Raw genomic sequence first — 10,751 nt, 5'->3', positions numbered from 1 at the left:
AAAAACATGATATTTTGATTTGTTTTATTATAATTATCTATTTATTATAATTATCTATTTAAGCTTTATATTCCTGTTTGTACATTTATACAGATTACAATGATTTGTTTATAATGCAGTGAACCATAAATACGCCACTCGACCTGGACCTTTTTATACACTCAGTGTTTCTCTTATTATGGTAAGTGGTGCACAATCATGGAAGAAACACATTGGTGGAGGTTGAGTCATAGTCGATTTGTTATTACATTTCCACGGCTCTCTTTGAAAATGTCCCTGTACCATTTGCCAGTAGTTAATGCTAAAGGCATTGTGGTACTAAGCATGTCATTCATTCAAGAGTATAAAAAATAGCCATTTTATTCATTTGTTTATTCTACAATATATACATAAATATCTGCACTGTCAAACATGGTTCAGATGATGTTTTATAAATACACATGACTTGGAAATACCTTTTATAATGGTTATAATGCTACAGAAGCAGGCACCTATGATAACAAATAGTAGAACTTGCATCTTACACAACCACCATGTGCAATGTGAAGCATTTCATATCAAGCACTTGTTAAGATTTTTAACAGTGGTGGCCATATGGCAGCACAACACCCAAAGCTGAGCATACGAAAGAAATGAACATCTATGAAATTATACAGTTTTTCCCCTTGTGCCCTTTCTTCTTTTTGGATTTAGTCCGTTGGCCATAGGGTGAAGAAGACATGCCTACTACAGGGCTGGGCAAGTCCTCTGTGTAGTAGTGTCTATGGGGTCTGGGCTGAGGGATGGGCTGACCAAGGAAAAAGCCCTCCTCCTCGGAATCAGAGGAGGAGGATGAGCATGTAGAACACCAGTCATCGTCGTCATCCCCATAAAGCCCCAAAAACCTCCCCATGCCTGGGCCTTGTAGCCCACAGCCTGGCAAACCAGGAGAACTGGGTTGACTATGGATGGCTTGATGCCCCTTGGCATTACCTCTGTGGTCCACTTTGTAGCACATTTGTGTTCTCTCCTTTGGCAGAAGGTTAAGAGCATTGTCAGACCGAGACTTGCGACTGCGACGCCTCCTGTGGTGGTGATGGTGGCGACCAGACTGAGGTTCCTGACCTTGTTCCTCAAAGTGGTAAACTCTCCGTCGAGTCCGCTCGCTCATGGGGGGCTGACGAACTGGGACATCACAGTAATGCCCGTTGTCCACCACATCGTCAGAGAATTTGACCTGCTGAGGCCTAGACTGGGAGCGCGTCCTCCTCAGAGCAGGGACATGAGGTTTTGGACCGTTCACTGACAGAGCAGCCACCTCTTCTGGAACGATTTCTTCCACCTCATCTTGTTCTGATACAAGGCTCTTCAGGGAAGTTGCACTTCTGTGTAACATAGAGGAATTGAGGGTTCCCATGTTGCTGGTTTTTTCACAGTCTTCGGTCTCCAGCTCATGGAAGCCTTGCAGAGAATATACCAAAGGTCTATCTTTACTATCACCATCTACTGAGGCCCCTGGAGAAGAGAGAGGAAATGGTCAAAGGAATGTCTGCACATGGATTCAAGAATCTGTAAAACAACAAACCATTGACAACTCAGAAATGTTTTTTTTAAACATTTGATCAGGACACTCACCTGTAATATTGGACAGAGCCAGTGAATCCATTGAGTCTCGCACACTCTGATCCGTTTTCTTAAATTCGTCTGTGATACATTCCATAGAATCATTATACCATTGTGTCACCTCTCCCTGGACCCCACATCCAGCCCTATTATCTAACTCCAACTCCTGGATCTTTCTACTGCTCGCTGGGCCTGGGTGGCTGCCATAGGCTGAATCTCCAAGCCCATCCTGTGACTGAGCCCAGTACATATCAGCCTGGTATTTCTTACTGACGAGGCTCCCCCTTCCCTCTCCACTGGCAACACTTGATTTAGTCGATTCCTGCTTCAACTTTGCATCCTTTTCTGCAGTCCAGAAATCTGTTGGTCTGGAGTCGTTGGCATGCTGGAAGACCTGATGTTCTCCAAACTTTAACAGCAGTTGAGTCATGTAGTCTTCATGCTCAGCCCACTCCTCCTCTTGGTCCTCAGGTGCCTCAGTCTCTTCACCACGTCCTCTCCAGAAATGCTCGTCGTACAAGTTCAGGTGAGCGAGCTTATTGGTCAAGGTGCTTTCACTGAAGCCAGGAAACTTATAGTTGACAGAAGGTGAAAAGAGGAGTGACTGTCTGCATTGATCGGCTGAGCGACTGCTCTTGCCCATGCGCACACTGCGCCGGGATTCACGTGAGCGTGCAGACTGGAAGGCTGAGTCAGAAGAGTCCGAGGCATGCACATCTTCTCCAAGACTGCATGCCTTGGAGCAGTAAATGCGGCCCTGGTGTGGCAGGAAGGGGCAACCTAGTAGAGAGCTCTTACAGTAAGCACAGCTAAAGCAATTCTCAGTTGCATGCCAGTGGAGCCCGTCATGGGTCATTTGAGCGTGATCAACACCTGAAATAAAGGGAACGGTTGGAATCGTGAGCAAAAGGCGAGACAATCATGACGAGGATTTTTATTTTAGAAGACGAGAAAATCATTGACTTACCAATGTGGTCCCCACAAGCCTCGCAGTACTCTGCATAAAGTGACTCAAAGCAGCCACAGCAGTATGGCCTGCCATCCCTCATGATGTATCGCTGACCCCCCAGAATTGTCTCGCATTCAAAGCAGGCGAAGTGCTTCATGTGCCAGTGGCGCCCCTCTGCCTCTGTGCACTCATCAGCAAATATAATCTGTTGACAGACCAGAATAGACATCAGTGACCCGTCGATGTGTCATCAGTTTAGTTTAAGTTAAGTAACTTATTGCTATTCCAAAAGAACCTTTGAAAGACCAAAAAATGTCAGACTGCGTGTTTTTCTCCCTCTGCTACTTTGTTTTTCTCACTGTTTCAGTCTTGTGGTTTTACCTCATCGCAGGCTGAGCAGCGTGGTTTGAGTAGCTCAGCGTGGTGCCTTCCACAGTGGATCTTTCCATCGTGATAGAAGTAGATCAAATCCACGAGCAGCTCTCTACATGTGGAGCAGGCAAAGCATGCAGGATGCCAGCAAAGCCCGGGCCCTGCCCTTGAGGTGAACACTGCCGTTTCCCCGCTGTTCATGTTTTCACCACACTGCAAAATATACAAACGTGAAATTGCGCATTAGTTGTCGTTTCCGAATATTTTTGTGAAAAGTTTATGTGAATCCTCCATAGCCATTTACACCAACCTATCCTCTTTACTGTTGCATACTGATACATGTGAGGACATGACTTATCAAATCAACAGCAGGGACTTAAGAAAGGACAGACGGTTAATTATAAAAAATGTAGATTTCTTGAAAAGATCTGCAACAATGGGACAGTGTTCGACTGCTCCACCATTACAGATAAGTCTAAATTAAACATTACTGAGCCACTATAGCCATTAAATCCAGCTTGTGTTCAGGGATCTCTTAAAAAGCATGGCTGACACTGAGATCTTTATTTCAGCTTTCCCTCGGGGGAACACTGTGGTTTAACCTGGCTATGGATCTGCCAAATACTTATGGCGGAGATGCTGATGAAGCAAATCATTTTGGAAAGAAAAGAAAACTTTTAGGTGTGGCACCTTGTTCTTCACTTCAAGAGACATCCATCCTGCTGTTACTGTACCAACGATCTGTATATTTACAGCTGTAAAAGATTATATGCAAGGAGGACATACATGCTCACAAATGCTGTTCGGGAGATTGCGGGGCAGCAGTTTTATTGTGCCCCTGCCCAGTGCTTCCTTCTTCCTCTGGATGCTGAACATATATAGCTCCTTCTTCTCCTCCTCGCTGAGGGACTGGCAATAACGCACCTGGGAAGAAAAAGCGATAAGTCATGGTTAAGAAGGTGGCCAAACTTTCACGTCAAGTGAATATGAAGTCATTAAAATGACTTTCTCATTGTGTGCTCCTTGGGAGATCAAATTAAAAGACTGGACTAATATGTAAGACACGTTGGTGAGTATAAGAGGGCAGAGTGCATACCAGAACATGCTGAACAAAGGCAACTCTTGACCCCAGCTTGCCCTTCCTACAACCCCCTACATATCTCCACCCACAGTCCGTGATTGAGAATCTCATTTTTTACAACGGGCCTCTTTGATGTCTCCCAAAGCCCTAACAAGAGGGAAAGCAGACGTTTACACAAACAAGAGCTGTGTTTAGAAAGAAACTTAGAGGATGGGGCAACAAAAGAAGAAAGACAACCCAGCCGAACCGTGGTGCCACAGTGGTAGTGGCATCACATAAAGCCTCTTTCAGCGAGCATCCCTGTCGCCTGCTGAGCAGTCCTCGTAAAAAACTGTGCTATGACAGGAATCCTACTGGTGGGGGCTCCCAGCAAACATCATAAAATCATCAAGTCAAAAGTCACATTGTGCCCACATTACATGTCTTACAACATTGTGAAACAAAAATCCCCTAGTGTGATGTCAACTTGAATGCCAAGGACTCACACTAGTGGGATGGCATGTAAATTGCAAGGCATTCAGTGCTGTGGGTTTAGCTGGCAGCAGCAGCAGCAGCAGCAGCTCCAGCTACTCAAAAACGTAGAGTGGATTATTTTTGCAGCTTGACATAAATCAGAGAACCTGGTGGAGATGAATGTTCTGATACTTACGTGTCGTTTTACAACCACGCACTCGCATATATTCTCACCTCATTATCGTGCGGTGGCAGTTGATAGAGGAGCTGCTTGATTCTGAACTTCTCTCCTGGACTGTTGACATAGGGGATCTTATCCTCCGGCAAACAGGAGAAGTACAACTGTACCTTTGGATGACAATGACATGAAGTATTAGGCACACCATCTGAGAATGTAGGACTTACACCTATATTTATCCATGAAACATATAATATTGTTATTATCTTGGACAGAGCAGCCCATATTTATGTTCACATTATTTTCCACCAGGCAACCAAATATCAAACACAATAACTTTGTTATGAGACACACCCTGGAACAGCTCTTTGTAAAAAATGAATGACTTTGCTCGTGGAGTCTGTTTGGTGGAGGTTCTCAGCAGCTCGCGTTGATCATGGCATTGAAGGAATCATTTTTATTCTGGACTAAACAAGTCCAAACAGGTCAGCGGGGTCAAATCAGTTTAAAGGCTGTATTTTTCCAGGCATATGCTTCTTTTAAGGCCGGGACAAAGCTGCCTGTTGCAGTGGCACTTTGACCCTCGGGGCTGGCAACTAAAAACTAAACTTTATGAGGCAGGGCCAATTACAGCCAGGCAGATAAAGATGTGGGATGTGCTTGTCTTGTGTGTAAGTGGGTTTCCTGCAGCTTTGGCTTCTGTGAAGGGGTGTTAACAGCAATTTACCCTGACAATCAAGCTAAAGTTTGCCCCCCCTCCCCACCATAAATTATGCACATTTTCATGCCGCTATTACCCCTCATCCAGCTCCTTAGGGGCTGGGAAACAGTCGGCTATCACCCCGGCTCTATGTGTTTCTTAACTGTAATGATGAGCCATAATATATGTCTATTCAGGGCTATGGCTGCACTAAAGGCATTACAGTTGACCAATGCATTTTGACCGTTGCTGTGAACTCATCTCTTCTTGCCCTTCAGCCCCTCCTCCTCCTCATTGCTTCTGTGCATGCTGTTTAACAAGGGGAGCAGGATGGACGGAAAAGAGAGATGAGGAGTGTGGACAGGGATTGGAAAAGTGCCACATCACACTGGCTGCCCTGCAGACACAACTAACAAGACTAAGAGTCCTGGCTGTGTTTGTGGAGGAGAAGGCTCGTTAGAAGTTGGCCCCTTGATTCCTGATCCTGCCAGCAGCTGTAAGCTCAACCCATCGAGTCCTCCCCCTTACCATGGACTTGATAATCACAAGCAGACTGACCATTTAGATAAATAAATGTACACTCCTGCTTGCAAGTAGCCGAACAGGTCTGCCTTAATCAAAAGGACTAAGCAATTCTTTGTCTGTCCCATATCTAGAGACTCTAGCTAGTAAGTTATTCAGTTATGTGCTGAATAGCATTTATCTGGGCCAGGAAAATGGGCGACATGGGAGGTAGAATCAGGTCAGAGCTGTTTTTATTCTCTGTCCAGAGGATACGCCGTGGTTCACTTTTGTGATTTAGGGAATTAATGAGTTGTGGACAAGTGAAATAGATACCTTGGTAAAAAAGCGTACAATATTGTGATTCACGTCTTTCTGAGGCTTGGCAGGGCTTGTTTGAACTCGCTCGCAACACCGTCATGAATTTCATGAATAATAGCACAAAGAACGGCTCTTTTGTAAGCAAGGTTTTGCTCACCTGTTCAGGCCTAAGTCCAGGTGGTACCCAGGCGTACTCCTCCAGTGCGCAGCCTGAGTCATCGTCGGACGTGGAGCTGCGTTGAAAGCCAGAGGTCAGCTTACCGACTTTATGCTCCATCATCAAGTCTCTCTGGCGTGTCCCGCCCTGGAAGCTCGCCGCCGACACTGCTGCACTCGCCAGGCTCATCAGACACTCTTTTTACTGCACAGACACAATATGTAAAAACATAAAAAAAAACATGTGAGAATGAGAGCAACAGAGAATGAATTGGGGGGCGAGGAGCATTGAAGTGGGCAAGGAAATTAAATTTTGGTTAACAAGCCATTACATGAGCCAGTCCTCACTTAATGCTATCCTCACTCCATCTAATCTTCTCTCATCTCAGTACCATTCCACTAAATGTTAACCACCAGTTGAATCACACCACTGTCTCTTTCTCGAGGCCACCCCCCCCCCCCCCCCCCCCCAAAGCCAATTATGGAGGCTGAGCAAGCTTTTCTTGGTTCACTTCTGGTGATGAGTTTACTTCATAAAGACACTCATAAAAAGAACTATACTCTTTCACTGGCTTTGTGGTGGCAGTGAGACATGTGCCCTCCTCATGTGGCATTGAAGAACACAGGGAGTACCGGAAAATCCCAAAAACCTTTACAAGGTGATGTCTGATCTCATTATAATGACAATAACACGTTAGCTATTCATAAATACACACAGCAAAGTCAGGGTTTCTTTATGTATCCCAGTTGTGGGGAATGTGACACAGACCTCACATTCCTTCTTTTAATGCTGTAATTTAGTTTGTCACCAACACCGAAGTAAGAATATCACCAGGGTGCAGCTCTTTATGCTTATCTGTAATGCTTAGGTCCGATTGAGTCATTCTGCTAAGGTGCTGCGTCGTACTTTGTCCGAAGAAGGGCCACCACATGAGATCTAATGCTGGCCTGATCAGTTGAGAATGAGGTCTGTATAAACAGAAGCCTGGCCTTAGAGACAGGACCAAACATATGGAGAATGTCCACAAGCCTGGTTTCTCCCTTCATCTCCCCTTTTCCCTTTGGACTGTTTGTTTTCCAACCTGCCACAGTGAGTGTCTGATCATCCTTTCATCTTTAAGACAGACGGAGCAATGCCAGACAGGTGAAGAACGGGGATAGGGAGGAATGGGGCAGACAGGGGATGGAACGGATAGGGTCAACTGATACTCAGCTGGACACCGACAATGCAACAGGAGGGAAAATAATGATCAAGGAGATTGAAGACAGGCACAATGTGTGTGGTGGCAATAGTCCCTAATGCATGACTACTGCAGTAGCAAAACTGGAGTCTAATAGAACATGTTTTTTATTGTTTTGGCGAGTGTTACGTGTAATGTGTAACAAAAAGAAAAAGTAAAAGTAAATGCCACCAAGTTCCCCAAGGTCAATAATCAATAAATGAATCATTCTCTGACTAAATCACTCCACGCAGCCTCTAACTTAACTCTCTGAGCTGCTGCAGGGCCACTCGGATGCAAAGATGACGAATGTGTGTCCAGTTGTGGTCATTCCTCACAGGCCAAGTGCTCTAGCTGAGATCAAATGGAAGCACAGCCAGTGTCCGGCAGCCTGGCTCTTGCACCACCTCCCCCACCCGCCTCCACCCCCTATGGCCAGAGAGGGCAACAGGGGCCGCTGAGAGACAGCTGAGAAAACTAGACACACTCCAATGCAGCCTTTGAACACAGGGGTGACAGTAAAGCGCGGCAGACCTGAATATCTGGGCTCTCTCCTGGAATGATATATATCCCTGGCTGGCCTTTGGGAGTGTGCAGCTTCTATGCGTACACAAAAAGGGAATGCACGCGCATTTATGCCGAAACAAACATGTACACAGGTGTGCAGACATATAAACACAGGTGACTGTAGGCTATGCTGGTCCACACAAGTAACAATGCCATAAAGGCCAACTTTTCCTCTTTACTGCCCCATACACTGCATGACAGCTTCTGGCTATTCATATCAACTCATCTTCCTTTAAGGACAATTTATCCCCTAAATCTAAAGATGACCAGTCAAAGACTATTCGAGTTAATGATAGTGTGAATGATAACACTAGGCACTGGATTCACGACCACAAAGTGTCAAGTCAGGTGTATTAGTTAATGGCATGTCACATTAATATGCCCCTTGTTGTCCTGAACAATGGTTCCTCTGTGAAGGAATCCAGTAAAGGCTTGTTCCATGAGGAGCCTCTTTATCTCCTTTTTTTTCTGTCCAGAAGATGTGGTGTGTTATCTCCATATGCATGATAGTTCAAGCCCTCAAACCCAGATAACCTGTCAGATGAGAGCGTAGGGTGACAAATAAGACGGTCTCTTGTTCTAGTCATATCTATTGACTTTCAAATGAGACCAAAATAACTTGCAAAAAAATGTGCCCTTGTTTGAAAGTGGCTAGGGTTTCACATGGGAGATAGCTAACTATAGGCGGGTCCATTCAGAGCCAAGAGACTGCGACTTCACAGCTTTTTTTTTTATCAGGCACACTCACTGTATCTCTTAAAAGATGTTTGCTTTTACGTGCTTAGCCGAGTCTCTGTGAGGATGTTTCTCACACGGCCAAACCTGACTCGCAGGAATGTCAGGCTTGATCTTCAGCCGGGTTCACAAAGGGTAATACACAACATGCACACCACCAGTGCTGGGCAAAGCCGTTAATCTGATCGGATGCTAATTTGACTGACTCATCACTCGTGCAGGCTTTTTAAAGTTCAGTTTGTGAGACTACTTTTTAAACTCACTGTTCCACTCCCCCCCCCCCTCCCTGCCCTCCTCCCACTCGAGCCAGACCCCTGCAGTCCCCAATGTTTAACAGCCCCCTTGCTCTTTTGTAAAAGTGCTTGTTAACATGACTTTGGGAGCTCCAGGCCTGCATATCTGACTCATTTACCCACAGAGGGCCAGAGGGATGTGGGGGGTATTATCAGGCTGAGCTAAAACGGGGTAGCTGACATGTTTGTAAGTGTTAATTTGTCTTGATGCACAAAAGGGAAAGACATTCGAGTTGAGGCTGGTTGAAAGAGGGAAGCTCAGGTTTTTTAGTGAATGGAGATTTTAAAAAAACCTCCCACAGCTATCTGCAATGAATGAAGAGCCGTCTTAATTTCACAGAAAGCTTTGATTGCAGCTAGCTGTATGTAACAGAGGCTTAGTGAACCACTTGAGTTTAAACTTATTTAATTAGGAAACAAAATAAATCCTTAAATCCTTTTAAAATAATCCCTGAGAAGATACTCGGCACATGTCCAAACTAAAGTGTATTATTATTTATCACCTTTACACATACAAATCTCTCACCAGACCCCATACTGTGACCACAAATAGAGCCACCAGTGACATTTAAAACAGTATTCAAAAACACCCAAAAAATCCAGACACCGGAGCCACGGCTTAACAACCTTGGAGAGAGAGAGAGAGAGTGCACAGGAAAAATAAGCAGCTTCTGGTCTGAATTACTGTCTATATTCCTCAAGGAAGTAGATGATGGACATGCACACAACCAAACAGTGCTCTCTGTCAGTTTGGACTGGCCCAACATGTTTAACTTGGCTCCTGCAAGCTCTGCAATTCCAGACGAGCTCTAGATGGAGAGATAAACAAGATTTTCCTTGTCTAGTTGAGAGTTAACTCAGAAAAAACATATTATATCACACGAGGATAGTTTTATATTCAAACTGCAAAACAAATAGATGGCATTTTATTTTTCTACCAGTGCAAAACACATCACAGTTTGTTAATTTTAGGCACTTAGTGACCAGATCAGATGTGTTGAGACTTTCCTTGGCCTGATGGTGAATGGACGGATGGGAATGACATCCCTAAAGAGATCCACACAAGAGAAACCACCTGCATCAACCGGTCACATGCTGCTGTCACATCAGCACACATCAAACCCATTTACCATCCTCCTTCTGAATCGTAAGTTGATATACCAGCATCAGACATTTTTCATCTTGCACCAAAGTTTTACATCTTTTTTTCGTTTTCTTGCATCCCCAGCAAACCTCTTGGAGAAACCTGATTATATCTGTAATTTTCCCTATCGGTCTTACCTCAGTGAAGGCCAAGTCTCCTGGAGTGAAAGCAGGTAAATGGATCTTATTATTTACTACTATATCCAGCCCTAGATTCTTCACCAGCCTCTGGGCTCCATCCTCAGATCCTCTAAATCCAAGACAGGAGCAGCCAGCTTTCTCCACCAGAGCTGTCAGAGGAGTAACAGTCCATATCAAAGCTGAGGCTGCGAAAAGTCAGGGTGATGTCTGTCTGAGCGCGTGGGAGCTAGTGTTAGAGGGGTGTGTGCACGTGCGTGTTCATGGAGGAGAGCACAACCAGATGGTCATTCCTCCTCCTCCTCCTCCTCCTCCTCCCTCCCTCAGCCCAACCCTCTTAAC

The 10,751-nt window shown here is 45.1% G+C and overlaps 1 protein-coding gene across 1 annotated transcript; it reads right to left on the bottom strand.

Moving 5' to 3' along the window:
• Positions 1-640: 640 nt before the first annotated feature.
• On the bottom strand, positions 641-10,498 carry prickle1a (prickle homolog 1a; the record flags this gene model as incomplete). Its single annotated transcript, XM_083893976.1, has 8 exons — positions 10,410-10,498; positions 6,315-6,518; positions 4,692-4,805; positions 3,710-3,847; positions 2,933-3,136; positions 2,570-2,756; positions 1,615-2,475; positions 641-1,494 (listed from the first exon to the last, which is right to left on the bottom strand). Exons 2-8 carry the CDS (start codon positions 6,501-6,503, stop codon positions 641-643), a joined length of 2,547 nt encoding a protein of 848 aa, XP_083750102.1. The 5' UTR covers positions 6,504-6,518; positions 10,410-10,498.
• Between the last annotated feature and the right edge of the window lie 253 nt (positions 10,499-10,751).

The sequence above is a fragment of the Microchirus variegatus genome (assembly GCF_963457635.1).
Source record: "Microchirus variegatus genome assembly, chromosome: 8".
Classification (NCBI taxonomy): Eukaryota; Metazoa; Chordata; class Actinopteri; order Pleuronectiformes; family Soleidae; genus Microchirus; species Microchirus variegatus.
The sequence above is the reverse complement of the archived record's forward strand: the minus strand, read 5'-3'. Positions and strand labels throughout refer to the sequence as shown.